The 27,071-nt window shown below is 60.6% G+C and overlaps 1 protein-coding gene across 1 annotated transcript; it reads right to left on the minus strand.

Annotated features, from left to right (window-relative positions):
- Positions 1-9,883: 9,883 nt before the first annotated feature.
- On the minus strand, positions 9,884-19,197 carry LOC127037970 (free fatty acid receptor 3-like). Its single transcript, XM_050930237.1, has 2 exons — positions 19,162-19,197; positions 9,884-10,913 (listed from the first exon to the last, which is right to left on the minus strand). Exon 2 carries the CDS (start codon positions 10,895-10,897, stop codon positions 9,884-9,886), a length of 1,014 nt encoding a protein of 337 aa, XP_050786194.1. The 5' UTR covers positions 10,898-10,913; positions 19,162-19,197.
- Between the last annotated feature and the right edge of the window lie 7,874 nt (positions 19,198-27,071).

Here is a 27,071-nt window from a genome sequence, read left to right on the forward strand (position 1 = left end):
TCAGCTGAGGCAGGATCTGGCTCTCGCTGTGTCTGGGCAGCGCCCAGCACGACGCGGGATTTCTAGTTGTTACTGTGATACAAAGGACCCTAGGTATGAAGCGCCAGGGATGGCTGGCTGGGAAGACTAATGGGTCGTGCTCTGTGTTGCTTCTGCAGGTTGAACGCATTGCACCCCGCTCCCCTGGGGCCCCTTCCCCCTCTATTTCTAGACTCCCTGAACCCCTCCCAACTCCTCCCTCACTCCAAGGGCTCTGACTGCCCTCCTTCTCCCCTCCCCCCATGTTAGGGTCTCCCACTCTTTCCCCATAGCCCCCTTCACCCACTATTGTCCCCCATTCTTCTCTCCCACACCGGGCTTTCTCTGTGCAACCCCATACCCCTCTGCCTGCCCATTCCCTCAAGCCCTGCTTTGCCCCCTGCCCCCATACCAGTGAACCCCGTTCTCTCCCTTGCCAGGGGCTCTGTGTGCCCCTCCCATTCCTCCCTTCCCCCCCACACCAGGGGCCCCCGTTCTCTCCCCTGCCAGGGCTCTGTGGACCTCCTACTTCTTCCTCTGCCACATTTGGGTCCCCCTCCTTCATGCCCAGGGCTCTGTGCCCCCCATTTCCCTCTCCCCCATGTGAGGGGCTCTGTTTGTCATCCCCCCGTTTTCCTTTCCTCCATGCCAGGTGCTCCATTGACCCCCATTCCCCCCATGCCAGGGATTCTGTGTGACCCCCATGCCAGGGGCTCCATGTGACCCCTATTCCCCCCATGCCAGGGGCTCTGTGTGACCACTATTCCCCCCATGCCAGGGATTCTGTGTGACCCCCATGCCAGGTGCTCCATGTGACCCCTATTCCCCCCATGCCAGGGGCTCTGTGTGACCCCTATGCCCCCCATGCCAGGGGCTCTGTGTGACCCCTATTCCCCCCATGCCAGGGATTCTGTGTGACCCCCATGCCAGGGGCTCCATTGACCCCCATTCCCCCCATGCCAGGGATTCTGTGTGACCCCCATGCCAGGTGCTCCATGTGACCCCCATTCCCCCCATGCCAGGGGCTCTGTGTGACCCCTATTCCCCCCATGCCAGGGATTCTGTGTGACCCCCATGCCAGGGGCTCCATGTGACCCCTATTCCCCCCATGCCAGGGGCTCTGTGTGACTCCTATTCCCCCATGCCAGGGATTCTGTGTGACCCCCATGCCAGGTGCTCCATTGACCCCCATTCCCCCCATGCCAGGGATTCTGTGTGACCCCCATGCCAGGTGCTCCATGTGACCCCCATTCCCCCCATGCCAGGGGCTCTGTGTGACCCCCATTCCCCCCATGCCAGGGGCTCTGTGTGACCCCCATTCCTCCCATCCCAGGGGTTCTGTGTGACCCCCATGCCAGGGGCTCCATTGACCCCCATTCCCCCCATCCCTGAGGTTCTGTGTGCATCTTTTCCCCCTCCCCTCCCACATAGCAGGATCCTTGATTCTCTCCCCCATGCCAGGGGCTTTCTCTATGCCCTCGTGTCCCCACACTTTTCCATCCCTCGATGTTTGTGACCCATGGGGGGATGCTGGGCACAGCTGAGTTGGGGGCAGGAGGAGGCTGGCTGGCCACTCTGCAGTCAGTGCCGGAAGCCAGCTGTGCCGATCAGATGCACCGGGGGGGGGGGCTGTGTGTCCCCAATTTCCCCCCTTCTGGGTTTGCGATTCCCTCCCCCAAATCACCGCCGGAGCTGTGTAATCCACTGGCGTGTAGCCAGCGTGGCAATTAGCCCATTAATGAGATCTGCGCCGTTTGGGTTTGAGTCTCGCTTTGCCCACTCCCAATGGCCTCCTTACCTGGCTTGGCCTGACGCCAGCTTCTCTTGAACTAAACCGGATGAGTGTGAGACATGAGCACAAACATTTAATGTGTGTAGCGGGCGGTGTGTGGGGGGGAGTTTCTGCTCAAGAGCCTAGCAGACAGCTGAGAGCCCTTGGCACAGAAATCCCTGCTCCCAGCTCACATATGCAGGGCTGCCCAGAGGTGGGGGGGAAGTGGGGCAATTTGCCCCAGGCTCCCCACAAGCCCTGGCCCAGGTCTTTGACCACGAGAGGTCCTTCAGTGCTGCCGAAGACGTGGAGCAACTAAAGGGCCCCCCCTGCCGCCGAAGACCCGGGCTGCCACCAGGTGAGTACAAGTGCTGCAGCTCCCCCGCTTTGCCCCAGGCCCCCTGAATCCTCTGGGCAGCCCTGCACGTATGCAGCTAGGGAAGTGACACGATGGGGAAACTGAGGCATGATGTGGTTATGTGACTTGCCCAAGGTTGCACGGAGACAGGGAGAGAGCCCAGGTGTCCTGATTCCCAGCCCCTCTCCCTCCCCTTTGCTCTAACCCACTGGTTCTCAAACTTTTGTACCAGTGACCCCTGTTACATAGCAAACCTATGAGTGTGACCTATTAGTGCAAACCTCCCTTATAAATTAACCCCCCCACACACATAACCTTGTGACCCCCCCCAAGAGGCCTAGACCCCAGCCTTCCCCGAAGCCAAGGACAGAACCTAGGAGTCCCACGAAGAAAATGCACTAATATCATGTTGCAGTGAGTCCCACAGAAACACCCCACTAACGTCTAGTGACAGGGAGTTCCATAGGACCCTGCTGTAACTACTCACCATGCTTGTGTCTCTGCACAGATGCCAACCTCACCGTGGTGCAATCTCCGGCCGAGGTGGGAGTCATCCGAGGAGACAATGCCACCCTGAACTGCACCTTCTCCCGGGGCCTGTCCCTGGACAAGGGCGCCGTCTCCTGGTCCCGAGGCGGGCCAGGAGGAGAGGCTGCTGTGCCCCTGAGAGCCCGTTTTGCGCTAGCCTATCCCGACACCTTCCTGCGCAGAGGGGAAGGGAGCCTGGCCATCACCAATGTCAGCCTAGAGGATGCTGGGAAATATGTCTGCCGGGTGCTGCTGTGGGGCACCGGGGAGGCACGAGGCAACGGGACCCAGCTGCGTGTTTATGGTAAGGGATCCTGCCTGCATCCTCCGGGGAAGGCTGCGGGGTCACAGGCAGAGGCTGGGAACTTTGTCCCACACTAAACTAGGCTCTCATGGCTCCCGTGTGAGTGTGTTTATTGGTCCATCCACCCACTGCTGGAGGGATGAGAACTGCTCTCTGTGTGTGTGCTGCCCCCTGCTGGAAGGGATGAGAACTGCGCTGTGTGTGCTGCCCCCCTGCTGGAGGAGATGAGAACTGCACTGTGTGTTTGCTGCACCCTGCTGGAGGAGATGAGAACTGCACTGTGTGTGTGTTTGCTGCCCCCTGCTGGAGGGGATGAGAACTGCACTGTGTGTTTGCTGCACCCTGCTGGAGGAGATGAGAACTGCTCTGTGTGTGTGTGTGTGTGTGTGTGTGTGTGTGTGTGTGTGTGTGTGTGTGTTTGCTGCCCCCTGCTGGAGGAGATGAGAACTGCTCTGTGTGTGTGTGTGTGTGTGTGTGTGTGTGTTTGCTGCCTCCTGCTGGAGGGGATGAGAACTGCTTGGTGTGTTTGCTGCTCCCTGCTGCAGGGAATGAGAACTGCTTGGTGTGTTTGCTGCTCCCTGCTGGAGGGGATGAGAACTGCACTGTGTGTTTGCTGCTCCCTGCTGGAGGGGATGAGAACTGCACTGTGTGTTTGCTGCCCCCTGCTGGAGGAGATGAGAACTGCACTGTGTGTGTGTTTGCTGCCCCCTGCTGGAGGAGATGAGAACTGCACTGTGTGTTTGCTGCCCCCTGCTGGAGGGGATGAGGACTGCTCTGTGTGTTTATTTGCTGCCCCCTGCTGGAGGGGATGAGAGCTGCTCCAGGAATGTGAGATTAGAACCAGCCAGTTCCCTGCCCTGGGGCCAGGTTGGAGCTGGCACCCCCTATTGGGGAAAGGCCCATGTCCCAGTCCACTCTTGCAATGTCTTTATGAGTCTTTCCCAAGATGTGTCAGGTTGATTATTTTTCTCTGGCTCTGTTGGTCTGTCTGTCGCCCACCCCCCATCTGTCTGTCCCATTCCACCCCAGCTCAACCTTCCCACCCAGTTATTTTCCTCCAGTTCCACCCAAAGCCAGAGTCGAAATGGAACCTGGTTTGCAGAACTTCTGGTTTCTACCCCGCACCTGCCCGGCTCACCTGGTACCAAGGCAGCGTACGTCTGTCCCCAACCCAGCCACTGCAGGAGTGTGGGGACCCGACCAGATCCCTCCAGGCTTCCACCACTCTGGAATTACCCTCATCAGGGCCAAGAACCACCTACACCTGTCAGGTGGGGCACCCGTCCCTGCAGAAACCCCTCAGCACAGACTACACCTATGGTGAGTAGAGGCAGACCAAATCCTCTCATGTAGTGGGGAGTCCCATGGGCTGGTCCCGCTTACGTCCAGTGGCAGGGAGTCCTGCAGGCTGGCCCCACTTGTGTCCAGTGGTGGGGAGTCCCATGGGTTTCCCCTGCTTGTAGCCAGTGGTGAGGAGTCCTGTGGGCTATCCCCGCTCATATCCAGTGGTAGGGAGTCCCACAGGCTGGCCCTGCTCATGTCTAGTGGCGGGGAGTCCCACAGGCTGGCCCTGCTCATGTCCAGTGGCGGAAAGTCCTGTGGGCTGGCCCTCCTCATGTCCAGTGGTGGGGAATCCCACAGGCTGGCCCTGCTCATGTCCAGTGGCGAGGAGTCCCGTGGGCTGGCCCTGCTCACGTCCAGTGGCAGGGAGTCCTGTGGGCTGGCCCTGCTCATGACCAGTGGTGAGGAGTCCCACAGGCTGGCCCTGCTCATGTCCAGTGGCGGCGAGTCCTGTGGGCTGGCCCTGCTCATGTCCAGTGGCGGGGAGTCCCACAGGGCAAGGGAACGATGGCGGTGATGGGGAAAGGTTTGGGGAGGATTTGAGGCTGCTGGCTAGATGCAGAGCATCTCACATAGTGACAGGCCGGGGCGTTTGCCTCAGGAGGGGCTGCAGGGCTGGTGGGTACCAGCCGGAGGGGGGAAGGTACTGGGCATCAGCCCTATGTGCTCGGTACAGCTCATCTGCCTGGGGAGAGACCTGCAGGCCCTGGGCACCACAGGGCCACTGGGAGCCTCCTGGGGATCCGGATGTGCCCTGCATCCTTAACTCTGGGGCTTTCCCTTTCCAGACCCGCAGCGCCAGGACTCCCCCTCCCTGATCGCTGGCCTCAACCTCCTGAAAATAGTCCTGCTGGGGGCATTCAGCCTGGGCGTGGGGCTGGCTGGTAAGAGACTCCTGCCCCCACGACCCCCTGGGCCCCTTCAAAATCTGCAGAGTAAACGCCAAAGGGCATCAGACCCCAAAGGGAGGGACGGGGAGGGAGACCCTAGCTTGGCAGGGACTGGGACACGGGGCCTTTACCCTCTAGGGGGCGCCGGCTCTGATCTGTCCCTATGACTGGGGGCTGGGACATAGGGCCTTTCCCCTCTAGGGGGCCGCCGGCTCTGATCCAGCCCTAGGGCGGGGGGCTGGGACATGGGACCTTTCCCCTCTAGGGGGCGCTGGCTCTGATCCAGCCCTAGGGCGGGGGGCTTGGACATGGGACCTTTCCCCTCTAGGGGGCGCTGGCTCTGATCCAGCCCTAGGGCGGGGGGCTGGGACACAGGACCTTTCCCCTCTAGGGGGCGCTGGCTCTGATCCAGCCCTAGGGCGGGGGGCTGGGACACGGGACCTGGGCGGTGCCGTCGCTGTCTCTCACACACCCCCAAAGCAAGGCTCCCTGCGGTGGGTCTTTAGGGCGACTGAGGCAGGAGTCCCTCCCAGGGGGTTAGATCCCAGGGGCCAGACATGGAGATGGGAGGGTCCGCTGCTGACCTGCTGGACTCCTAGCCGCGCTCACGCCCCCTTTCTTCATGGTCCTTCCTTCTAGCCTGTCTGAGGTCCGGCCTAGGGCGACGCCGCCCGTTCCAGGGGGGTGAGGCCCTGTCACAGAAGGAATCGGTCCGGACAGTGCTGGGACTCACCACCAGAGGGCGCCCTTCCATGGGCTCCCCATCGCCAGGAGCTGCACCAGCTGCTTGGATTCCGGGGGGCTCGGGCAATAGAAGGAACTGAGACTCGGGAGAGGGGGAAAGGACTTGGCCTGGGTCATGCAGATGGGGAGAGAACCTAGGAGTCCTGGCTCCCCTCCCCTCCCCTGTTCTAACCACTAGACCCCACTCCTCTCCCAGAACTGGGGACAGAACCCAGGAGTCCAGGCTCCCAGCCCTCCCCCAGCTCCAACAACTAGACTCCACTTCCCTCCCAGAGCTGAGAGAGAACACAGGAGTTCTGGCTTCCAGCCCTGCCACTCTCGCTCTAACCACTAGACTCCCCTCCCCTCCCTGAGAGAGAACCCAGAAGTTTGGGCTAGCAGCCATCCCCCCCGCACTAACCACTAGACTCCCACACCTCTCCTGGAGCCAGGGATGGAACCCAGAAGTCCTGGCTTCCAGCCTGTCTGTGACTCACAGGGAGTCAAGGGTGAGAGGCTGAGGGTGAACGACTGGGGGGTGGCGGGCGGGGGCTGGGGGCTCGGGGGAGAGTGATGACTCAGGCAGGTGCCCCCTAGAGGTTCAGTCCCTCCCGCCCTCACCCCCACTGCCCCGGCTCTGGCACGCCATGTGCCCAGGCTGAGCTGTGCCCATCTCTGATCAGTGTCTGCGCTGCGGATGGCACATTCCTGGCAGCCTTCGCATTCCCGCTGCAGCCAGGGCTCCTCCTTCCGCACTGTGGCCAGCCAGCTGTCCCTTCCCTGTGTGCTGCTTAGCGTCCCCCCGCCTGACAACCCCGGGAACCCCAGTGCTTCCCTGGCACGGTCTGCAGGGATCAGGACATGAACCCTGGGGTCCTGGCCAAATGCCATCTCACAACCTCCCCAGCTGTCCTGCCCTAGAGGTGGCTGCATCTCAGCACCAGGCACACCCTCTCTCTGTTGTGTTGGCTGTTAAACATACAGTACAAGGTGATAACAGCCTACTACTCCTGCCAGCTGATGAGGTGACTCCTTTAGCCCTCCATCATAGCGTAACAGCCAACTACTGCAGCCTTCCTACAGCGGCTCAGCTGTGGGGCCTGTACTGACGTCTAAACTGTTCCGCTCTCTTCTGCACCAGTGGAGATGGCCGCAGCTGTTAATAAAGCCCTTATCAGATGAAACAAGCTGAACACAGCCCTTCTCCTCTTGTGCCCTCCTGGCAGTCAGATTTCAGTGCCGCACTCTTATCTAAACTCTCGAGGTTGCCTGGTTCTCCAGATAAACTAATCTCCAAACAGCCCTTAGCACGGAAATCAGAGGTTGTGCCACTTCCTCTCAGCTGGAAGGAGACATAAATTCGAACACTGGGCCAGATCCCCAGCTGGTGACAAATCCGCGCTGATGTGACTGACTGGCACCAGAGATCTGTCACCATTGATGTCAGTGGAACTATGGCCCTGTGACAAAGTGGAGATTTTTGTAGCATTTTATGTGAATAGCGGGTGCGTGCCTCAGTTTCCTTGTGTGCTGCATGTTTAACAAGGGCTGAGAGGACCCCGGTGACCTGACCAACCCGTTCCAGCCAGAGGGGAACAAAGGATGGAAGAGAGAGGGCCCCAGCGACCTATTCACCTGGACAGAAGACAGAGGCAGGATGTGGGGGAGATGATATCAGATGCCCAGCGGGAAAGCGCAGGGTCTCTGGGCTGGAGACGGGGAGCAGGCAGAGCCCACCTGGATGCAGGGGAGACTGGGATGTGCTGTGCTGAGGGAGACCAGGCCTGAGGCTCTGGGAATTTCCTGTGCTGTGTTCAGTTGCTCAATAAACCCTCCTGTTTTACACTGGCTGAGAGTCGCTCCGGGCTAGAGAGCAGGGCGGCATTATTCCCTCTGGGAGCAGAGGCCCCGGGAGTCCAGAGTGAGGGGACTCCCTGAGGGGGCCCGTGGCAGAGACAGGTGTACTAAGGCTCAGAGAGGTGTGGTTTCAGGAGGCGGAGGGGCTTAACCCCCGAGAGAGAGCGGACCCCCGAGAAGAGCTGTTGCACTGAAGGGGGTTCCCCCCACGGACCAAACAGGGCCAAGAGTGGGCCCGACCTGAGAGTCCGTGACAGGCCCATGGACCCCAGCTGGGGGTCCGGCCCTCAAGCTATAGCATCTTTCTGCCTAAGAGAGTCAAGTCTCCTTTACAAATTGCATGGAAATGGTGTGATCTAGTGATTAGCGGAGAGGGAGCTGGCAGCCAGGACTCCTGAGTTCCATTCCTGTGTCAGTGTGGGCAAGTCCTGTACATGCCCTGTGCCTCGGTTTCCCCTCTGTATACTAACAAGATTTCCTGTATATTGTGGAGCTGCCAGTTATCGCTTGTTTCAAAGTCCTTTCGCACTCAGGGTGGAGGGTTTATTCTTGTCTCCCAGCTAGGTACATGGAGTGCTTTGCAAACATTAGCTAATTAAATGTTATTATTGTTCCAGGGGCTGGATCAATATAATTCTCCATGTTGTACGGGGGTGGGAGGGGGAGAAAAATAAGGCATAGATATGGGATAAGATACAGGCAACCAAGGAAGAGAACCCAGGTGATCTGACTCCCAGCCCCTGTTCTAACCACTAGACTCTGCACCTCTCCCAGAGCTGGGACAGAACCCAGGAGTCCTGATTCCCAGCCCCTCCTCATGCTAACCAGTCCCGTTTGTAGGTGGAGAGACCATTATCTCTTTCTGCCCCATTCACACACTCCATTATCTCCTCGCTAATCAGACCATGTCACATTCTCCAGAATAGAAACCAGTGGCCCCTGACTGACTCCAAGTCTCTTGCTTTAATGCCCTGCATTGGCCGCTTTAATTGGCTTCTCGTTGCCATGATTACAGAGCCTAATGAGGCACCTTTGGCTGGACACCTACCCAGAGATGAGGACAAATCCGGGAGGTAGCAGCAAAATGGATGATCAAAGTCTGAGATGAGGCCACCAGTGGGATGCATTTTCGCGAGAGTCCAGCAGGGGGCGGTGGAAGTGCCTGAGGCATTGCAGTACCCAGTGACTCCACCAGAGGGAGGTGTTGCAGTCTCAACACTGCACAAACCCATGCCCCGCACTGCCAGCAGGACGCCTCCCACTGCTCTCTGTCGCCCCCTCTTGCTGTGGAGGTGCACTGCGGGCAGGGCGCCATCTCGCCAGCCCAGAGAACAGCCTACGACTGGCACCGCCCACCGCAGTGCTGCCTTGCAGCAGGAGGCAGAGGGGTGTGTTTTGGTACCGAGGTGGAGGGTTTGAGTCAGAGGATCTGTGAGAGGAAGGCCGCGTTGCTAATAATTGCAACAGGAAGGCACCCGATTTGTCCCAGGATGATGATGTCCCAGTAGCCGGCTCTTCGTCCCCAAATCCCACAATGCTTTACATGTCAGTGTCATTATCCCCACTGTACAGTGGGGGAAACTGAGGCACGGAGTGAGGAAGTGACTTGCCTGGGGTCACGCAGCAGGCCACGAGACCTGGGCTCTGTCTGCTCAGCCTCGCAGGGCAGGGAACGGGCAGAGGCCTTTGATGCAGAAGGGAAGGGGGTTCAGGGCCCTGACATGGCTCAGCGGCGGGTTCCAGTCCTGACCTGAGCATGTCTTGAGGTTGGGGCTTTCCAGCTTGGTCGTGGCTCCAGAGAGGGGATCCCGAGCAGCAGGGGAGGGAAGGCGGCTCTGGGAAGAGATCGTGTCTTGAGGTTGGGGCTTTCCAGCTTGGTCGTGTCCGAGAGGGGATCCCGAGCAGCGGGGGAGGGAGGGCGGCTCTGGAAAGATGTGGATCTGGGAAGAGGATCCAGGAGTCCTGACTCCCAGCCCCATGCTCCAACCCACTGGACCCCAGCCCCAGGGATAGAACCCAGGAGTCCTGCCTTCCTAACCCACTGGAGCGCCCCACAGTCGAGTCAGTCCCTGGGGGCCGGGTGACTGCTGGGATCACAGCTTGGAGCAGCAAACCTGGCCACCTCCAAGGCCTCTGCACTGCTCCTGGGACTGCTCCGGTGTCAGCTTCTCCGTTTGGCGGTAGAAGACCTTCCTGGCCAAGGGAGGCAGGGAGCACACGCCCCAGAGCCGGGCCATGAACCTGCGGCAGGAGTGTTGGACGGCGGAGGAGGAGAAGTAGAAGATGACGGGATCCAGGCTGGCGTTGAAGGTGCTCAGGAGCAGGGCCTTGTCCCGCCAGGGCGGGCTGGCCTGCTGGACGAAGCCCACCACGTGGGAGACGTTGTATGGCGTGAAGCAGATGATGAAGACGGCCAGGGTGGCCGCCACCAAGCCCACGGCCCGCTGCTTCTTCCCCCGGCGGATGTGGGGCGAGGAGACCACCACCCACATGAAGCCGCAGTAGCAGAAGGAGGTGAGCAAGGAGGGCACGAGGAAGAGGACGATGCCCAGCTCCAGGCGCACGGGGAGCAGCAGCTGCAGCTGGCTGGGGGTGAAGTCATCGTAGCAGAGGTCCCTGGAGGAGGAGGTGCTGGTGGCGTTGGCCGGCCCGGCGCCCGGCTGCAGCTCGGTCACATAGACGATGCTGCAGTGGGCCAAGGAGCAGAGCCAGAGGCCCAGGCTGGCCAGGGCAGCGTAGGCAGGGCGGCGACGCAGCTTGTAGCGGATGGGGTAGGCCGCGGCCAGGTAGCGCTCCACGCTGACGGCCGTCAGGAAGAGGGTGCTGGAGTAGATGGTGCTGAAGTAGAAGAGGCCGCTGAGGGGGCAGAGGAAGGCGGGCAGCGGCCAGCGCCCGGCCCCGGCCTCGGCCACCTTGAAGGGCAGGAAGGCCAGGAAGCAGAGGTCGGAGAGGGTGAGGTTGAGCAGGAGGATGCAGTTGGGGGTGGCCTTACAGCGCAACTTGCGGATGAGGGCGTGCAGGGCCAGCAGGTTGGTGGGGAAGCCGGTCAGGATGGTCAGCAGGTAGATGGAGAGGTACAGGGCACGCTCCTCGGGCTGTGGGGCCATGCTGGGGGCATCGCACCTGGGGAAAGAGCGGGGACAGGGTCAGCCTGGGACGTGGGGCCTTTCCCCTCCAGCGGGCGCTGGCTCAGTGGGGGAAGGGAACGGCACATGGGGCCTTTCCCCTCTAGGGGGCGCCAGCTCAGTGGGGGAAGGGAACGGGACAAGGGGCCTTTCCCCTCTAGGGGGCGCCAGCTCAGTGGAGGCAGGGAAAGGGATATAGGGCCTTTCGCGTCTAGGGGGCGTTGGCTCCAGTCTAGCCTGTAGGAGACTGGCTGGCTCGGGAGGGTGGAGGGAGGCAGGGAATGGGGCATGGGGCCTTTCCCCTCTAGGAGGTGCCAGCTCAATGGGGACAGGGAAAGGGATATAGGGCCTTTCCCCTCTAGGGGGCGCCAGCTGAGTGGGAGCAGGGAAAGGGATATTGGGCCTTTCCCCTCTAGGGGGCGCTGGCTCCAATCCAGCCCCAGGACGGGGACTGGCTGGCTCAGGGGCTGAGATCTGAGTGGCCAGCGGAGTATTTTGCTTGGCTATCAAACCTGCTTTAGTGGCCCACTCTTGGCAGCCGCTCGCACCTCTCCCTCCTTCCCTCCCCACCCCACCAGAGCACGGCTGGTGCATGACAACCCTGGAGGAACCGGACAGCCCTAGCCCAGATGTGTCGCCCCTGCTTTCCCCAGCCCAATCGCTCTCTCTTGGCCATGGGGGGAGCTCATTCTCCCTCCCCCCCATCAGCATGCACCCCCCATGCACTTCCGTTGCCTCTGTCCCAGACAGGCAGCCTCACCAGGCAGCCCCTCCTAGCCGGGAATGCACAGAAAGAGCCCTGCATTGCCAGGGATGCATGCATGTGTGCTCACACCGAGCAGTGTCTGACGCAGCGTATCCAGCAGGGGGCAGGGCTAACACACAGAACAGGACTCATCCCCTCCAGCAGGGGGCAGCAGGGACACACACACACACACACACACACACGGAGCTGGGCCCAGCCCTTCCAGCAGGAGGTAGCAAAGACACGCACACACAGACACACACACACAGAGCCAGGCCCAGCCCCTCCAGCAGGGGGCAGCAGGGACACACACATGCGCGCACACACACACACACACACACACACACTGAGCTGGGCCCAGACCCTCCAGCAGGTGGCAGCAGAGACACACACATAGACACACACATACACAGAGCCGGGCCCAACCCCTCCAGCAGGGGGCAGCAGGGACAGACACATGCGCGCGCACACACACACACACACACACACACACTGAGCTGGGCCCAGACCTTCCAGCAGGGGGCAGCAGAGACACACACACACAGAGCCGGGCCCAGCCCCTCCAGCAGGGAGCAACAGGGGGACACACACAGACACAGAGCAGGGCCCAGCAGACACACGCAACCAGGACACCCCAAGTAGCTCTCCTGATCCCCTGCCAATGTAGCCCCCTCCTCCCACCCCACTGCAAGAGGGAGTGGGGGAAGAGACTGTGCCCAGTGCCCCAGGATGCGAAGCGGCACAGGGACAGCTCGCCTGGTGCTGGGGAACTGGATCAGCGCCAGTTCTTGGGTTCTGTCTCTGGGAGGGGGGTCAAGCAGGTTAGAGCAGGGGGCTGGGAGCCAGGACTCCTGGGTTCTGTCCCCAAAGGTGAGGGAAGACAGGTTAGAGCTGGGGACAGCACCGGCAGGCAGCTGTTGGCATTGATACATCAGGAGCTCTTGGTGTCTCCTTGTGGGTTTAAGCAACAAATTGTCTCCCAAGAGACTGACAGCGAGTCAGTTACAAGGTGTCTCCTCCCCTGCATAATAACGGCCTAACTCAATCCAGGGCTTGGCTCATCTTTCCGGGACAGTGCCTGAGTCACTCCCAGCTGCAGTTCCTGTGACTGGCCCGGGGGCTTAATTCTCATCCCATCGTCTCTCTCCTGCTAGATTAACTACACTAGCTCTCTGCTGGCAGTCAGGGCTGGCCCCAGGGGTGGCACTGGGGGGGGCTGTGCTGCATTGAGCAGGGTGGGGCTCTCCCCTGGCAGACAGGGCTGCCCCGATGCCCCAGAGCGGTGCTAGGGGGCGCTGTGAGGCAGGGCAGCCCAGGTCATGTGTGTACATTGCTTATTTGTGTTCTTTGAAGTCGGCGCATTTGCATGCCCCAGATTGGCCTGGTCATCTCTCCTCTCCCTTATCTGTCAGACAGCGGGTGAGAACATGGGAACCGCGGCAATGCAAGATCCCCCCAACCCTGCCTGCAAACTGCGGGCCAACAACCCCACACTTTCCCACGGCCCTTCGTCCGCTAGGAGACGACACGGCAGCTGAACGGCACTCTGCCCAACAGAACGCCCCACGCCTCCCTCCCGAAGGGCTGGGGGAGAGGACACAGGCCCCCGCGGGCGCCTCTCTGGCTAGGAGAATAAACAGGCTAACCCGGCACTTGGGAGCCAGGACTCCTGGGTTCTATCCCAGTTCTGGGAGGGGAGTGAGGTCTAACGGTTAAAGTGTTGGGGGCTGGGCAGGTGGAGTCAGGACTCCTGGGTTCTGTTCCCAGCTCTGCCCTATACTCCCTATGTAACGTTGAGCAAGTGACTTTGTGCCTCAGTTTCCCCCAGTCTATAAAAGGGAGGCAGGCTCTGCCTGAGGGGCAGGCCAAGTACCAAGATCAGCTCATAACTGCATCATTAAGGTTGAAGGAAGCTCCTGTTTTGGCAACAGAGCCTCCAAAATGCCCTAAAACCCACAGGTCAGTGGTGCCAATCGGGGGTCAGGCAGCTGGGTGGAGCCATCATGGGAATAAAGGACCTGCTGCTCCACAGTTCTCTCTCTCTTTGCTCTTACCGGGGGAATAAATCTTCCCTCTTTTCACCCCAGCCCCCAATCTCTGCTCATTGCCCCCACAATGCCAAGCCCACCTGCTGCTACTCCAGAACTATTCCGTTCTGAGCTGGCGCTTCCCTCGGAAATCCGAGGGGATTAAACAGTACATTTGCTTTTCCCTGGCTCCAGAAATGGGGCACGGGGCCTTCCCCCCTAGGGGGCGCTGGTTCCGATCCGGACCCAGGATGGGGGATTGGCTGGCTCAGGGACTGGGGAACACGGGGCCTTCCCCCCCTAGGGGGCGCTGGTTCTGATCCGGACCCAGGGCAGGGGACTGGCTCGCTCAGGAGGGTGGGGAATGGGACCTTTCCCTTCTAGGGGGCACCAGCTCTGATCCGGACCCACGGTGGGGGAGTAGCTGGCTGAGGGGCACAGAGCCTTTCCTCCCTAGAGGTTGCTAGTTCCGAGCCAGACCCAGGGTGGGGGACTGGCTGGCTCAGAGAGTCGGGGAAGGGGATTTGGGACCTTTCCCCTCTAGGGGGCGCCAGCTCCCATCTGATCCCAGGGCAGAGGATTGGCTGGCTCGGAGTAGGGGGACAGGGAATAGGACACTGGGCCTTTCCCCTATAGAGGGCACCAACCTCACACTATACCCACATAGCCTCATGTAACAACTCCCTGGCCACAGGCTGTCAGCAGAGCTCGAACCCTGGGCCTCTCTAGATCAACAGCACAGCCCACGTGAGCTAAGAGAGTCGCTCCATTACCTGGCAGATATAGTAGGCTAGTATCCCCTTACGTCTTCCAGCCCTAGCGGAGGTTGCACTGTAGATCCAGGAACTGGCGGCCCCAGCCCAGCCGCTAATGGCTGGCACCTGCTTAGAGGACGACTTGGGGCATGTCTGCACCCGGTGTGCAATCGCAGTGTAGACACACTCTGAGTCGCAGCGCCTCGTCTAGCCATTAGGAAGGTGACGAGCTGCTCGACTCAGGATGGGAGGTACGTGTCCAACCCCAGCAGGCCAGTGAGTGGCAGAGCACAGGGGTCAGGGCACGGCTGAAGGGGTGTGGGGAGCCCAGGGCTGGGTTGCCAGGAGGCTGCGGGTCGGGATTGAGGGGCACCGGCAGAGCTGGGCTGCATGCAGAGCTGGCTAGCGAAAGCAGCAGCTGGACAGGCTGATGGATGGATCTAATGAGGGGAGATTTGCTGCTGGCGTGGGAGGGCTTTTCTCATCATCCTGATCGAGAATCTAAGCAGGAAATCCAATTTCCCTTCCTTCAAATGGGTGAGGGATGAAGTGTTGGGGGCTCTGATGGCCTGGGGGAGCTGGTGGTCAGTGGAGCTCCCAGCCCACCCCGTGCTGACTCCCCTAGACCTCCACTCCCCTCCCAGAGCCAGGGAGAGAAGCCAGGAGTCCTGGCTCCCAGCTCCCACCACTGCTCTAACCACTAGGCCCCACTAGCTTTAAACGACCAGGAAGAAATGCCAGCTACTGCCCAGGGCTCTGGGCCGCAGTCACACTGGCCAGACCCTCTGCTCAGCTCAGCACCTCAGAGCCTAAATGTACCTGCACTGCCCTTCCCCCCACACTCCCCATCTGGGCCTGGCCCAATGCCCCCCACCTGGTGAGGGGACCCTGGGAAAATGGGGGTTATAGCCCCCCACAAACCATCAAACCCAGATCTGCTCTGCCTCAGCCTGCCCTGCGGTGATGGGGAAAAGCTTTTGAGTACTACTGAGGCAGCAGCTGATCAGATTTGGTGACAAGATACTGAGATGCAGCCGCCTCTGGGGTGGGGCAGCCAGGAAACAGCCACACAGCAATGCCACACGGGGAAGGATCACCCAGTGCAGGGGAATTGGATCAACATTGATACCTGGGTTCTGTGGTCAGATCTAGGAGGAGAGTGGGGTCTAGTGGTTAGAACAGGGGGTACTAGGAGCCAGGACTCCTAGGTTCTATCCTCAGGTGTGGAGTTTAGTGGTTAGAGTGGTTGGGGCTGGGAGCCAGGACTCCTGGGTTCTATCCCCAGGTGTGGAGTTTAATGATTAGAGTTGGGAGCCAGGACTCCTGGGTTCTATTCACAGCTGTGGTTAGAGCAGTGGGGCTGGGAGCCAGGACTCCTGGGTTCTATCCCCAGCTATGGAGTTTAGTGGTTAGAAGGGGGGCGGCTGGGAGCCTGGGTTCTAGTCACAGCTCTTCTGTTGTATTGGACACAGCTGTAATTGCCAAATATCCAAATAAACCACCAATAGAAGTAGGATCTGGAGTTCTCTCTGCCAGTCCCAGCTGTTAGACCCCCTGCACTCCCAGAGCTGGGGACAGAACCCCAGTGTCCTGGCTCCACATTTCTCTCTGTGGGTTTGGGCTGCATCTTCATTGTACTCAGGCGTCTCTAACATCCAGGGGTGTCTGATCTCTCTGCCCTTTGTCCCTCCCCAGCCACCCAGTGACTCTGCCCGGCGTCGGTGCTAATGGTGCGGGGTGACGTTAAAGCCAAACAGCACTTCCCAATTTCCAGGAACGGATCTAAAGGCTGCGAGGGGCCAATGTGCAGAAAAATCAGAAAAATCGCAATAAATATCCTTCCCTAAGCGCTTTGGAGAGCTGGAGTCCGGGGCAGAAAAGCAGCCAGTGTTTACACAACATGCTAAAGGCTGAAAGAAAGAAACAGATTTGCCACACAGCAAATCATTAACCCATGGGACTCCCCACCACTGGGTGCTGGGGGGGTTAAGGATCCAGGCCCTGCTATGAGAGACAGTCCCTGGCCCAGGGGAGATCAGGGCCCCACTACCAGGCACACAGTCAGAGACACTCCTTAGTGAAGCAGACTCCTGCCAGGGTGTGAAGTGGGGTGTGTTGGTTTTCGTCCAACACACTTTTGCTGCTCTCTGAAAGGCAGGTGCACACACACACCCACACACCATGGTCACACCAAAGGATTGGTGCATGCACACACAGATCCAGAGCAGGGCTCAGCTCCTCCTGCAGGGGGGCAGCAGGGATCCCCCCTGAGCAGCAATCTCAGGGGTCCCGCAATCACACACACACACAAGAGCACGGCAGGCCCCGATCTGTTTCAAGGTCGTTCTCCAGGAGGGCGTTCGACAGGCCCTTCAGCATCTGGAGCTCTCAGCCGTGAAGGAGGCTTGTCCTGGGGCCGGGAGCGCAGCCAGCTCATCACTAGAGCAAACCTGTATCCCTGACAGAGCCGGGTCCCCGTGGGATGGGGTCATGGGCAGGCCCATTGGCACGAACCGGAGCAGGACTCGTGGCTCTGTCCACTCCTGCTTCTGGACATCCTGGCTGGGAGTGGGGCTGATCTCACATCCCCCAGAGCTATAAGGATTGCCTGAAACCCCCTGCTCTCACCACTGGATCTCACAGCCCTCCCAGAGCTGGGGATAGAACCCAGGAGTCCTAGCTCCCAGCCCCTTGTTCTAACCACTAGACACCACTCCCCTGGGAATCCTGGCTCTGTCCCCCCTACACTCTAACCACTAGACCCCACTCACCTCCCAGAGTTGGGATAGAACCCAGGAGTCCTGGCTCCCAGCCCCCTGCTCTAACCACTGGATACCACTGCTCTCCCCAGCCCAGGGCAGTGCTGACATGCATCTCTTGCCTACTGGGCGGTGTTTGTGTGACGCAGAAGGAACAAGTCGATCCCATTAACGGTTCCTCAGCACGGGGCCCCGAGCATGGACAGCAGCAAACAGGTGCAGCCCGGTGTTGCTGGGAAGCCAGAAAGTTTTCTGCAGTAGGTAAACAGAGAATGTTCCAGCCCTGGCGAGCTGGAGCAGTGGACAGGCCACCTTCCACCTCTAGGGGGCGTCGGCTCCCATCCGGCCCCGGGGGTGGGGGGGGGGAATGGCTGGCTCTGGGGATGGGCCTTTCTCTCTAGACCACACTCCCAATACACAGCTGGGAATGGAAACCAGGAGTCCTAAAGAATGATTGACTTGAAACATCCACCTTCCTGGGTTGGAGCCCCAGTTCTGGGAGGAGAGTGGGGTCCAGTGGGTTAGAGGTGGGGGCTGGGAGCCAGGACTCCTGGGTCCTAGTCTGGGCACTGCCATCTGGCCAATGAACACCAGGAACCATGGAGCTGGTATGAGACTGGACCATCTCCCTGTCTATCCATCCAGCCATGCACCCCCCCAGTACACCTACCTGTCCATCCTTCATTCTGTCCCCCAACATGTTCCTTAATCCCTTCCTATGCACCCCTTTTCCTCTCTCTGCCCTATGCTGTTTGTTCACAGGCCTCGGGCTGGGACAGGGCATCACATTGAACTCACCAGGTCAGGTCAAATCTCAGCCGTTGATTAGACAGATAGACAGAGTGGGGATAGATAGATAGATAGATAGATAGATAGAGGGGTGTATGGGGATAGATAGATTATGGGGAGGGATGGATAGATAGGTGGGGGATGGAGGCAGGTGGGGGGGATAGAGGATTGAAAGGGGATGGGGAGATGAAGGGGTGTAGAGGGATGGATGGATGGATGGGGAAGCAGGGAGATGGAGGCATGTGGGAGGGGAGGATGGATGGAGGTTGAAGGCGGATGGGGACTTAGCCGGGAACAGGGGAAGGGGGTGCAGGTGGAGGGTTGGATGGGGACCAAGGGCAATGCAAGGCTGTATGGGGCTGGGGGGAAGGATGGAGGGTGTAAGAAGACACAGAGAGGTGGATGCCGGGGCAGAGGGGAAATAGATGAAGGGTTTGGTGATGGGGGGAAGGGTGGGGGCTATAGCACTGAATGGAGATGGGGGGATGGACAGAGGGGTGGCTGGGGGACTCGATCAAGGAAGGGAGGGGTGGGAGCTATGGGGGAGGGTGCAATGGATGGATGGAGGAACAGTTGGGACTACTGAAGTACACGGGGGGTTGGCTGGAGGCAGGGGTGGCTCCGGTCGCCGGGAGGGCGGCAGGCGGCTCCGGTGGACCTCCCGCAGGCGTGCCCGCAGAGGGTCCGCTGGTCCCGCGGCTTCGGTGGAGCCGCGGGACCAGCGGACCCTTCACAGGCACGCCTGCGGGAGGCCCACCAGAGCCGCGGGCCTGGCGACCGGCAGAGCGCCCCCCGCGGCGTGCCACCGTGCTTGGGGTGGCAAAATGTCTAGAGCCGCCACTGACTGGAGGACTGTGGGGCTATGGGAGGGGGGATGGTGGATTGGGGAGATCTCACACATACTCTACAAAGGATGGATTATGGGGGGGGCTGGATGGAGGGGGGTGCAGGGGGGACAGATGAAGAGAAGAAGGGATGGGGGCGAGGGGGATGGATATGGATGGAGGGGGCTGGGGGATATGGTGTGGGTGGATGGGGGGACGGGGGCTATGCTGGGGGCTGGGGCTGTGGGGGCTATGGGAGATGGGGGCTACGGGACACACATAGACTTAAGGCCAAGGGGACACGTCCCGCCCCTCTTCCCAATCCCCAGCCCCAGCCGGGCACCTACCGCGCTGGAGAGTGGCCGGACTCCTGGGTCCCTCGGCTGGAGCGCTGCCTCCCGCCTCTCGTCCCGTCTGCTCCGCTCCGCCGGCTGCAGCCCCCCACCCACAGCAGCTAGCACCGCCCGGGGGCGGGGCCGGGAGCTGCGGGGCGGGCTAAGTGGGGCGCGAACTGGCCCCGGGGGGGCTGGACGGGGGCTCGGCAGATGCACCGGGATGTGAGGGGGCGGACTGGGAGCTCGCCCTGGGGGGACTGAACCCTGGTGCAGTGGAGTGGAGCTGGGGGGCAGAGAGGGGGCTGGATCCCGCCCACCGTCCAGCGCCGAGGGGACTGGAAAGGAGCCACAGCGCTCAGGCTGCTGAAGGCTAACACTGGACAAAGACCAGGCAGTGGGGAGCCGCTGAGAGCAGAACCCAGGAGTCCTGCCTCCCAGCCCCCTGCTCTAACCACTAGACCCCACTCTCCAAGCCAGGGATAGAACCCAGGAGTCCTGGCTCCAAGATCCCCTTCTTGAGCCACAAAACAGCGCCCAGTATTCAGGAGCTGCAATGGCAGTGGTCTATGGGTCGGGACTGAGGGGCACCGGCTGAGCTGGGGGGAGCCCAGGGCTGGGCTGGTGGGGGGTTGTGGGTCAGGACTGAGGGGCACCGGCAGAGCTGGGTTGGAGGGGGGTCCCCAGGGTTGGGATGGCAGGGGGCTGTGGGTCGGGACTGAGGAGCACCGGCTGAGCTGGGGGGAGCCCAGGGCTGGGCTGGTGGGGGGTTGTGGGTCAGGACTGAGGGGCACCGGCAGAGCTGGGTTGGAGGGAGGTCCCCAGGGTTGGGATGGCAGGGGGCTGTGGGTCGGGACTGAGGGGCACCGGCTGAGCTGGGGGGAGCCCAGGGCTGGGCTGGTTGGGGGTTGTGGGTCAGGACTGAGGGGCACCGGCAGAGCTGGGTTGGAGGGGGGTCCCCAGGGTTGGGATGGCAGGGGGCTGTGGGTCGGGACTGAGGGGCACCGGCTGAGCTGGGGGGAGCCCAGGGCTGGGCTGGTGGGGGGTTGTGGGTCAGGACTGAGGGGCACTGGCAGAGCTGGGTTGGAGGGGGCACCCCAGGGCTGGGCTGGCGGGGGTCTGTGGGTTGGGACTGAGGGGCACTGGCAGAGCTGGGTTGGAGGGGGGACCCCAGGGCTGGGCTGGCGGGGGTCTGTGGGTTGGGACTGAGGGGCACTGGCAGAGCTGGGTTGGAGGGGGGACCCCAGGGCTGGGCTGGCGGGGGGCTGTGGGTCAGAGCTGAGGGGGGGACCCCAGGGCTGGGGCTGCAGGTCAGGATTTCTCCCTAGCTATTGTCATTAACTCCGCATCCCTGGCCGCTGCAGGCCTCTCTCTGTATTTACCATTTTAATACCCTTTCTATTACGCTCAATGACTTCCCCAATAAATCTCTGCCGCGACGATGGATCTAACCTTTGGAGCTGTGCCCGGCTCGGCGCTTCCTCTTTTCCCTGGTCACCCTGGAGGATTAACCACACAACAACACCACACAGTTGAGTCAATGGCAGCTGGCCCGGCCCCGAGCGAAACCCACCGTACCTTGCCCCTACTAGGACTCAGAGACATCATTTGCATAGGCAAAGTGGGCTGTCAGACTGTACATTTCCAATTTCCCCAATGCTTTCCTTCCTTAACGATCTCAGCACTGAGACTCAGACACCTCTGGGGCAGGGCAGTGGGGGAGCAGCCGCATAGGGATGGCTGGCCTGGTGCTGAGATGCGACCAGCTCTGGGGTGGGGCAGCTGGGGAACAGCCTCATAATGATACCCCCAACTATGCCCCCAGCACAGTGCCCCTGTGCCAGCCTTCCTCTGCAGTGTGTGGCGCAGCTCCCCCTGTGCCAGCCTTCCTCTGCAGCATGGGGCGCAGCTCCCCCTGTGCCAGCCTTCCTCTGCAGCATGGGGCGCAGTCGCCTGTGCCAGCCTTCCTCTGCAGCGTGGGGCACAGCTCCCCCTGTGCCAGCCTTCCTCTGTAGCGTGGGGCGCAATCGCCTGTGCCAGCCTTCCTCTGCAGCGTGGGGCGCAGCTCCCCCTGTGCCAGCCTTCCTCTGCAGCGTGGGGCGCAGCTACCCCTGCGCTAGCCTTCCTCTGCAGCGTGGGGCGCAGCTCCCCCTGCGCCAGCCTTCCTCTGCAGCATGGGGCGCAGCTCCCCCTGTGCCAGCCTTCCTCTGCAGCGTGGGGCGCAGCTCCCCCTGTGCCAGCCTTCCTCTGCAGCGTGGGGCGCAGCTCCCCCTGTGCCAGCCTTCCTCTGCAGGATGGGGTGCAGCTCACCTGTGCCAGCCTTCCTCTGCAGCGTGGGGTGTAGCTCCCCTATGCCAGCCTTCCTCTGCAGCGTGGGGCGCAGCTCGCCTGGTGAGCTCACCTGCACACATCTCCCCTCACCAATCCCCTGCAGTGGCTGGGGGCTCTGGCCTTGCAGGCATCTCCTGTTCTCTGCCTGGGGCGAGCGCCAGCGTCTGGCCAGGTGCTGCAGGACGTTGCCCCCGCTGATCTAAGGAGCCCTGCGGGGTAGACCTGCCGGGGAGTCTGGTGTCAGGCTGGCAGGTTCTCCCCGAGGTGGGCGGTGCTGGGGGCGGCTCAGTGTGGGTTTGATTTGCGGGCCAGTGGCTGGCTCAGCTGGGACGTAACCTGGTTACCTCCTGGGCCAGGGACCCTGGCAACTCCAGACACCTGCCCTGACACATGCCCTCACCAACCACGCCCAGTGGCCGGGTCTCTCTCTGTGTCTTGCCACGTGCAGCCTGCTGGCTGGTTTGTCTCCCTCATGCCCACTTGCAGGATCCTTTGCTAAGCACCACCCTTACCCTTTGATTCAATATGAGGGGGGACTGTTAACATTGTCATGAAGCCAGCCACACTCCAGCCCTCCTGCATGGGACAGACCGGAGAACTGCCCCAAATGACCCCAGCGCCTATCCATTAAAAACCCAGCCAACCCTGATCTAATCCCTGCACCGATGGAGAAGGCCCCAGGCCCCTCGGGAAATTGTTCCAGTGATTAATGACACTTGCTGGGACAGACGTCTACACTACACAATCAAAGCGACCCAACGTCAGCACACGGCCGCTGTGGGAATGACATCGCTGTGTGTGTCTACGCTTGGGTCCTCGTGTCACCGGTGCGTGTCCATACCATGAGCACCTGCACCGATTGTACCGTTACCGCGGCCCCTGAAAGCCAGCAACAGGCAACGTGAGCAACACAGCGTCTGGGCTGACACAGCGTCGACTGCTTCTCTGGTCTTTGTTATCGAAACCAGCCTTCAAAATCCCTCCCCCGGGGCTCCGTCTGGTGGCATCATAATTGCTTCACACATCCAAGCCTGCCCTCCGTTCCCCCCGCCGTCCGAAAGACCACCACAGCCTGTTAAAATCTCCATCCATCACTGTCTGCGTCTAGACATCGCAGGTCAGAGCTCTCCACTCCCACAGCCTTCACCACAGCGCTGACGCCCGGGGAGGAGGGGAGACTCGCTGGGTTCCACGTGGCCGGATCAGGATGATGGAAAGGTCAGCCTCACGGGGCCAGGCCAGACAGTTACTCCTAGCCGCTGTGGTTGGGATTTTCCCTGGAGTTTGAATGCAGGGAAAAGTGTGTCAAATAATTTCAGAGCAGGAAATGCCCCCTCAAAGGAGCTTGTATTTCAGAGAGGACAAATGGGAGGCAGGTTTTATGCACAGGTCATTTTTTCTGGCTTTTTTAGCTGCAGCTGTTGGAGTAGGAAAATGTGAGGCCGCCACGTGCCATGTGCCGGCCTGGTCCAGCTCTGCATCCTGCCACGTGCCGTATGCCAGTCGTGTCCTGCTTTGCATCCTGCCACGTGCCATGTGCTGGCCGGGTCCCGCTCTGTCTCCTACCACATGCAGCCTGCCGGCCGGGTCCCACTCTGCATCCTGCCATGTGCTGTGTGCCAACCGGGTCTCATTCTGCGTCCTGCCGTGTGTCGTGTGCCGGACAGATCCCACTCTGTGTCCTGCCACGTGCAGCCTGCCAACTGGATCCTGCTCTGCGTCCTGCCATGTGCCGCGTGCCAGCCGGGTCCTGCTCTGCATCCTGCCATGTGCAGCCTGCCGGCCAGATCCCACTCTATATCTTGCCACATGCCAGCCGGGTCCTGCTCCGTGTCCTGCCATGTGCAGCCTGCTAGCCGGGTCCTGCTCTGCATCCTGCCGGCCGGATCCCACTCTGCGTCCTGCCACATGCCAGCTGGGTCCCACTCTGCGTCCTGCCACGTGCAGCCTGCCGGCTGGATCCCACTCTGCGTCCTGCCACATGCCAGCTGGGTCCCATTCTGCTTCCTGCCATGTGCAGCCTGCCAGCTGGGTCCCACTCTGCATCCTGCCACGAGCCGTGTGCCAACCAGTTTATCCCCCTCACACTCACTTGCAGGATCAATGGGCATGTGCCTCCCTTTAAATATGGAGGGGGGAACTATTACCATTGTCACAGCACTTTTTTTGTGTCACAGGCAAAATAAACCCTTCCAGTGAGGCTTGTTTGGGGGGACAGGGGCCTGCACAGAGCCAGCCACATTCCAGCCCTCCTGCATGGGACAGGCCAGAGAACTGCCCCCAATAACCCCGGAGCCAACCTGGGAGAAATCCAGCCAATCCTGATCTAAACCCTGCGCTGATAGAGAAGGCCCCAGGCCCCTCGGGAAATTCTTCCAGTGATTAATGACTCTTGCCAGGACAGACGTCTACACTACACAATCCAGGCTACCCAGTGTCGGCACACAGCCGCTGTGGGAGTGACATTGCTGTGTGTGTCTACGCTTGGCTCCCCGTGTTGCTGGTGCGCATCTGCACCACGAGCGCCAGCACCGATTGTACCGCCGGTGATTGTGGTCTCAGAGGGGACAATCAGGCGGCAGGTTTTACGCATGAATCAGCCCTAACAGGGTCATTTTTTTCAGCCGTCTTTGGCAGCAGCTGTGGGAGCAGCAGAATGTGAGTCCTGATCCTTGCACGCCTTGTCCGAGCAGTGTGTGCCATGCTCGCGCGGTCCGTCCCCGTCCCAGCAGCCTCTGAGCTAATCTAGTGCTGAGGACACTGCCTAAGCCTGGTTGGCCTATTGCTTTCTTTGCTCACAAAAAGACTTTTTACCAGCACTCACCCTCTAGCCGATGAGCGAGCGAAGCCCACGTCTTTCCATTTCTGCCACAAAATCCAAGTTCCCTAAAGGTAAAAATTCACAAATCTTTCCATTGATAACAACCAGAATCAACAGCCAGTCGACCCCAGAGAAACAGCTTGAGATCGAGCCACACTCCCTTTAAGGTTATTGACGATGTCTGTATTGACAGGTAACACTGACGGTCGAAGGTTTAATGATTAGCGTCAACTTTTGGAATCTCAACAGTTGGGTCATTAAAATTTAGTCATAGAACCATAGAATCAGAGAAGATCAGGGTTGGAAAAGACCTCAGGAGGTCACCTAGTCCAATCCCCTGCTCAAAGCAGGACCAATCCCCAACTAAATCATCCCAGACAGTCGCTTTGTCAAGCCTGATCTTAAAAACCTCTAATGAAGGAGATTCTACCACTCCCCTAGGTAACCCAGTCCAGTGCTTCACCATCCTCCGAGTGAAATAGGGTTTCCTAATATCCAACTTAGACCTCCCCCACTGCAACTTGAGACTATTACTCCTTGTTCTGTTACTGCCACCGCTGAGAACAGCTGAGCTGCATCCTCCTTGGAACCCCCTTCAGGTAGCTGAAAGCTGCTTTCAAATCCCCCCTCACTCTTCTCTTCTGCAGACTAAACAATCCCAGTTCCCTCAGCCTCTCCTCATAAGTCATGTGCCCCAGTCCCCTAATCATTTTTGTTACCCTCCGCTGGACTCTTTCCAATTTGTCCACATCCTTCTTGTAGTGTGGGGTCCAAAACTGGACACAATACTCCATATGTGGCCTCACCAGTGCCAAAGAGAGGGGAATGATCACAATCTCCTGGCAATGCTCCTACGAATGCAGCCCAAGATGCCGTTAGCCTTCTTGGCAACAAGGGCACACTGCTGACTCATATCCAGCTTCTCATCTGCTGTAATCCCCAGGTCCTTTTCTGCAGAACTGCTGCTTAGCCAGTCAGTCCGCAGACTGTAGCGGTGCATGGGATTCTTCCTTGTTCCCTGCACTTGTCCTTGTTGAACCTCATCAGATTTCTTTTGGCCCAGATCTCCAATCCCCATTGTCTGATCCCATCATCATCTCCTGCAACTCTGAACATTGAAACGGATGAAAATTGGGGGTGGTGGAAACACTGAAGCTGAAAAGTGGAGATTATCTGTGGAATTTATTTTAAAAACATCAAATTGAAAGGCTGCGGGGGTGTCAGGGCCCCTTGAAGCAGTGGAGCAATAGCTGAAAAGCAAACGGCCCCGGGGAAAACCATGTCAGGGGATTGCAGCTGCGATGCCCTCACTGACCTTGGCTGCCTTTGGCCTGGCTGCTCCGTAACGGCCAGACTCATCCAGGTGGTGAATATCATCTAACCCCCCCACACCCCACCTCCCCCGCAAAAAGAGACACACGAGGCTGTAGGATCTTGAGAATTTCTGTGGATTCCCGCCGCCGCCGGCCTCCCCACCACTGGCTTTTGGTTTCCTTCTGGTGCCCCGTCCCTCAGGGATACTTGGGGCGCCCGGCATGGCTGGGCCATTACCTGGTTACCCCGCCCAGTGCCAAGTACCCCGTAGCCCAGAAACCCCTCGCTGGGTGTCAGCTCCAGTGCACGTGTGTCCCCACTAACGCCCCCACCCCCGGCCACCTTCTGCCACTGCATCCTCTGAATAGTCAGGGTGGGACTGTCCGCTCCAGACTCTGGTCCCCCACATCCCTCTGGGGCTCAGGTGTGAGGTGCTGGTGCCCTCTGGTGGACACAGCAAGTACCGCACCTGGCTTTTTTCCAGGACTGTAGGAAATCTGGGGGAAGGGGGGGGTTGGTGCTCCAAAGGTGGGGACAGTCAGGGACATGGGGTGGGGTGGGGGTCTCTGGCAGACTGGGATCTGCCCATGGACTGCAGGTGCTGCGTAGCTAGCCCATGGAGCGTCTTCACAGGGCCTGTCCTTGTGCCGTGCTTAGGGGGCGGCTCCGGGACTTGTTGGGAAAAGCAGACGGTGCCAGAGCTGAGTGATGCCTTCCAAGGAGCTCCCGACTTCCGACCCCCCCGCCCCCACCGCTCGCCGCCCGCATGCCTTGCAGGCCCCTTGCCCAGGCTCCCAGGTCCTGCCTCAGCTGCCACGGCCTAGTCCAGACACACAGCTCCCGACCCGCAGCCCCCTGCCAGCCCAGCCCTGGGCTCCCCACCCCCCAGCTCTGCCGGTGCCCATCACTCCCGACCCGCAGCCCCCTGCCAGCCCAGCCCTGGGCTCCCCCCACCCCCCAGCTCTGCCGGTGCCCCTCACTCCCGACCCGCAGCCCCCTGCCAGCCCAGCCCTGGGCTCCCCACCCCCCAGCTCTGCTGGTGCCCCTCACTCCCAACCCACAGCCCCTGCTAGCCCAGGCCTGTCCCCTTCACCCCCACCCCTGCCGGTGCCCCTCACTCCTGACCCACAGCCCCCTGCCAGCCCAGCCCTGGGCTCCCCCCACCCCCCAGCTCTGCCGGTGCCCCTCACTCCTGACCCACAGCCCCCTGCCAGCCCAGCCCTGGGCTCCCCCCACCCCCCAGCTCTGCTGGTGCCCCTCACTCCTGACCCACAGCCCCCTGCCAGCCCAGCCCTGGGCTCCCCACCCCCCAGCTCTGCCGGTGCCCCTCACTCCCGACCCGCAGCCCCCTGCCAGCCCAGCCCTGGGCTCCCCACCCCCCAGCTCTGCTGGTGCCCCTCACTCCTGACCCACAGCCCCCTGCCAGCCCAGCCCTGGGCTCCCCCCACCCCCCGCTCTG

This window comes from Gopherus flavomarginatus, chromosome 20 (genome assembly GCF_025201925.1).
Source record: "Gopherus flavomarginatus isolate rGopFla2 chromosome 20, rGopFla2.mat.asm, whole genome shotgun sequence".
In the NCBI taxonomy this organism is placed as follows: domain Eukaryota; kingdom Metazoa; phylum Chordata; order Testudines; family Testudinidae; genus Gopherus; species Gopherus flavomarginatus.

Bases quoted from the DNA above. Each gene is read 5' to 3' on its own strand.
- LOC127037970 (XM_050930237.1), bottom strand. From the start codon at position 10,897: ATGGCCCCACAGCCCGAGGAGCGTGCCCTGTACCTCTCCATCTACCTG.